At 40.7% G+C, this 3,802-nt stretch overlaps 1 protein-coding gene across 1 annotated transcript; it reads right to left on the reverse strand.

Annotated features, from left to right (window-relative positions):
• Window positions 1–438: 438 nt before the first annotated feature.
• LOC139415060 (NADH dehydrogenase [ubiquinone] 1 alpha subcomplex assembly factor 4-like) lies at window positions 439–3,362 on the reverse strand. Its single transcript, XM_071162822.1, has 3 exons — window positions 3,146–3,362; window positions 2,675–2,766; window positions 439–2,565 (listed from the first exon to the last, which is right to left on the reverse strand). Exons 1-3 carry the CDS (start codon window positions 3,285–3,287, stop codon window positions 2,263–2,265), a joined length of 537 nt encoding a protein of 178 aa, XP_071018923.1. The 5' UTR covers window positions 3,288–3,362; the 3' UTR covers window positions 439–2,262.
• Between the last annotated feature and the right edge of the window lie 440 nt (window positions 3,363–3,802).

Here is a 3,802-nt window from a genome sequence, read left to right on the forward strand (position 1 = left end):
CCCCATTTTCAAATCAGGCGACCCCACATGGTGTCTCGACCCCTAACTTAGGAAACGCTGTGCAAGTTACACTATATATATATATTTTTTTAAGTCAGCGCTAAATAGATAATAGCAAGGTCAGTGCCTCCGTATTAGAAGTGCTCTATTCTCTGCCACCATCTCAGAAACTACACTTAGTAATGGTGAGAGGAGCGATGAGAGAACTCAGCAGTATCCAAGAAGCTGTTAAGTGTGAATAACTCAATCCAAGCATGTCATTCACACATTCAAGCTTTGGAAAGACATATTATAAATACTGTGCACGTAATAGATCGCATACATCCCTTCTAGTTACATCCGGTTGTAAAATGGGAACACACATTGGAACAGGAAGACTGATAACTGCTGAGGAACATTCTGGAATTTTCTTGCCATAAAAAAGGCCTACATTAAAACAACTTCTAAAAACAATGTCCTTTATTTTGCAATTTTTTTTGCATTTGCAGCAAGCTGTGAAAACCGAGACCATCAAACCAAAGTAACCTCACAAAATTCCTACTGAATCAACAAAGAACCCACTACTCATATCTCATGAATAAGAGTTTATAACTTAATCACAATGTGGAGTAGGCCACAGAACATGACACTGTTAGCCATGTCCAAGTATGAACCCTACAATACAATACTTTTTTATTATATGGGCACCCCCTTCCATTATAAATCAATCTATTTACACATTAATTAAATTTCAAATGTATTGAATGTCTCTCAAACATCCCTTTAATTCACATCTTCATCAACATTAGTGACAAGTAAATAATGGCATCCTGATTATTCACTCTTTCATGAAATGGCCCAGCAATGCATTTATATATAAACTATAGAAGTTCTTGGCAGGATATCCCCACACTGAACACAGAGATACATTCACTGGTCATTGCAAACTGCAGGCCTCACTTGATACACACTGGAGGTTTACATATCATGACATATTGGGGGCACACATGGAAGACAAAAACAAGTTAAATATATTGAATGATTTCCACTCTTGTAACAGGATTGACAAACATACAAAACATTTGTTTATATAAATGTCAAATTAAAGAGTATAGTAGCTTGATACTTGCAGAGAGATGCACAACTGGTAAGTGACAACTTACTAGCATCTAGAACCAGTTTTGTAACTGGGATCCATTTACCACAGGGTCAGTTGTATGTGAACATGTAGCCTTATGACTCAACATACAGGGATAAAGCCCTTAAATAAAAGTAATTTGTCAATAGTCATTAATTAATTTGCAGGCCAAATATCATAGCTATCAGTCATAACTATATAATATAGGCCTAATTGGTTAAAGCAGGAATCCTTAATGGGGAAACAGCCACGTCCATTTGCGATATTACAACAAAGAAGTTACTGCAAACAACAAACACCGTTTTCTCCCCTCGGACATCATTGCGCACGCGATAGTGGAGCACAATATGTAGATTTATTTTTTTACTATGCTGATGCTCCGCAGTTTGGCAAAAAGGATAACAACGATGGTGGGGTGGCCAGTGGTGCCGTTTCCCCCTACCGCAGATTTCATCTTTAATGTGATTAGTAAATGTGTATTGAGATTGAAAGATTGTCACAAATTATATGTTTTTATTGTTACGACCTTGGTGTTTATAACACTGATTAACACCTCCACAAGGACGCCATATTTTTGGAGCAGTGGTAACATGTCTAGCTCTGGACCCTAGGGTACTGGGTTCAAATGGCAGGTTATCATTTACTGTCATGAATCTTGCCCTGGAGGCAGCTCTGCAGAGTGGTCACTAGCTGGCACAACCAGAAAATCTGATTTAAACCTAACCTTAAAGGGATACTTCGGGATTTTGGCAGTGTGGCCCTTTATTTACTTCTGCAGAGGCAGATGAACTTGTGGATACCATTTTATGCCTCATTGCCAAAATCCCCAAGTATCCCTTTAACCACAACTGCTAATCCTACTGCCTAACTCTAACCAAATATCCAATTGTCTTAATTAATATATAGCCAATTTTGACATCTAGCGGAAATCACTCATTTCTGCCTCCAGGACAAGATTCATGACAATAAATGTCAACATGCATTCAAATCATACCTAAAAACCTCATGCTTCTCCCTCATTTCATTACAGTATGTAGAACTCCAAATATTGCAGTTTCATCTGGACGAGGACAACAAACATAAATAATTAATACACTTGGTTGATGGCTGTTGTGTTTAAAGACCAGGAATAATGCATCTTCGTCCTAGATATCTTTGATCTTCTTTGCATCCTCCGTCTTTGGTGGTATGATCTTAACCTCGAAGGGGATGAAATGCTCCAGAAGTGCTTTAGTATCTTTCAAGTCAAGAGAGTACTCCAGGGCGACCTTGTCCAATGTCCATGTTTGGGGAGCATTCTTATGATTGTTGAGAGCTTGGAGGGCCTCAATAATAGACAGTTTGCCTTTAGGGACATCAATGATCTCAACAATACCATAGGGGTCCCCAGGTAGGCTGGAAATTAGAGGCCTGCGCTCCTCTTTCTCCTCAGTCACCTCCTTTGGAGCCTGTTAGGATCAAACAGAGTAGGGTTATAATCAAACACATAGATAAAGGCCTAGCTATCAAATAATCCATCACTGAAATTTAAATTGAATAGTCATTATTTAGGCTCACCTCTGTAGGATCCTTTGATTCCACATAAACCGACTTCAGGAACCCCAGTAGAGGGTCGTTTTTCTTGTGGATGGCATCAGAGATCTCAGTAACTGAAGGAAACAGAATCAGCCCGAGCATGGAGGTAGAGGGTGAACCCTAGTGATGAATGGGTCATTTGCATACTGACACACTAGGAATCTTTGCTGGTAACGTTACATAGCTAGCTATCTTTGTGGTTGCAACATAATTGGAAAACTGATAGTCACCACACATTCACCCACACTTAAACCTTGGTTTCAAATTAGTTAACTAAGCTGTACGAAACACCACCCAGTACAGAGTAAGCTTTACTAGCTACCTAACGATACTTGCTAGCCTGGCAGGCGTACCTGACTTTGATGACCCTCCGATTTGAGTTAGCTAAGTACTGTCTGGAGCTAGTTAACAGTACGTCATTGCAATGACATAAAGTCCTATGTATGTACTCACTCTGTGTACTCTGAACAGGATCAATGTGGGTCTGATGTCGAGGTGCCGCTTCAGGTTTTGCCTTCCCGATCTCACGATGTACCCGGTTTTCTAAGTTAAAATTCCTAAACAACCGTGCAACGCGTGCCCCCATTTTTGGCATAATCAACCCTGGGAACGGGGAAGTTCGTCCAACAATTTTAACGGAGAGCGAGAAAGTTCTATCATGGTAGCTGGAAATTCCACAGCGAACCCGTGTGGCCCGGAGAACATCAAGCATCTGGTTCCACCAGTCTGGGTTCCACATACATTATTTCGCTGGGGACACACTTACCAGCAGGTGGTAGCAGATCCTTGGAGTCTATTCAGTACAGTAACCTACAGTGTAAGTAGACAGGCAGGCAGAGAGGATGGAAACCGTATGATGCCTCTGGAAAAGGCTATAAGGACACGCAGGCGCCTGACGACAAAACCGATATTTAATTTATAAAACATTAGGTTAAGGTTTGGGTTTAGGGTCAGGGTTATGGGTTTGGTTAAGGGTCCGTTTTAGGTTTTTGCTAGTTGGTTTAAGTGCCAGCTGTGTCCTTATAGTCTCCCAGCCTCTTTGGTGTAGGCGGCCTATAGTTCAGTGTTTGTTCTAGTATTAGTGAGTGTGAGTGACACTGTAGGCCTATG

The sequence above is a fragment of the Oncorhynchus clarkii genome, chromosome 8, assembly GCF_045791955.1.
Source record: "Oncorhynchus clarkii lewisi isolate Uvic-CL-2024 chromosome 8, UVic_Ocla_1.0, whole genome shotgun sequence".
NCBI classification, from domain to species: Eukaryota; Metazoa; Chordata; class Actinopteri; order Salmoniformes; family Salmonidae; genus Oncorhynchus; species Oncorhynchus clarkii.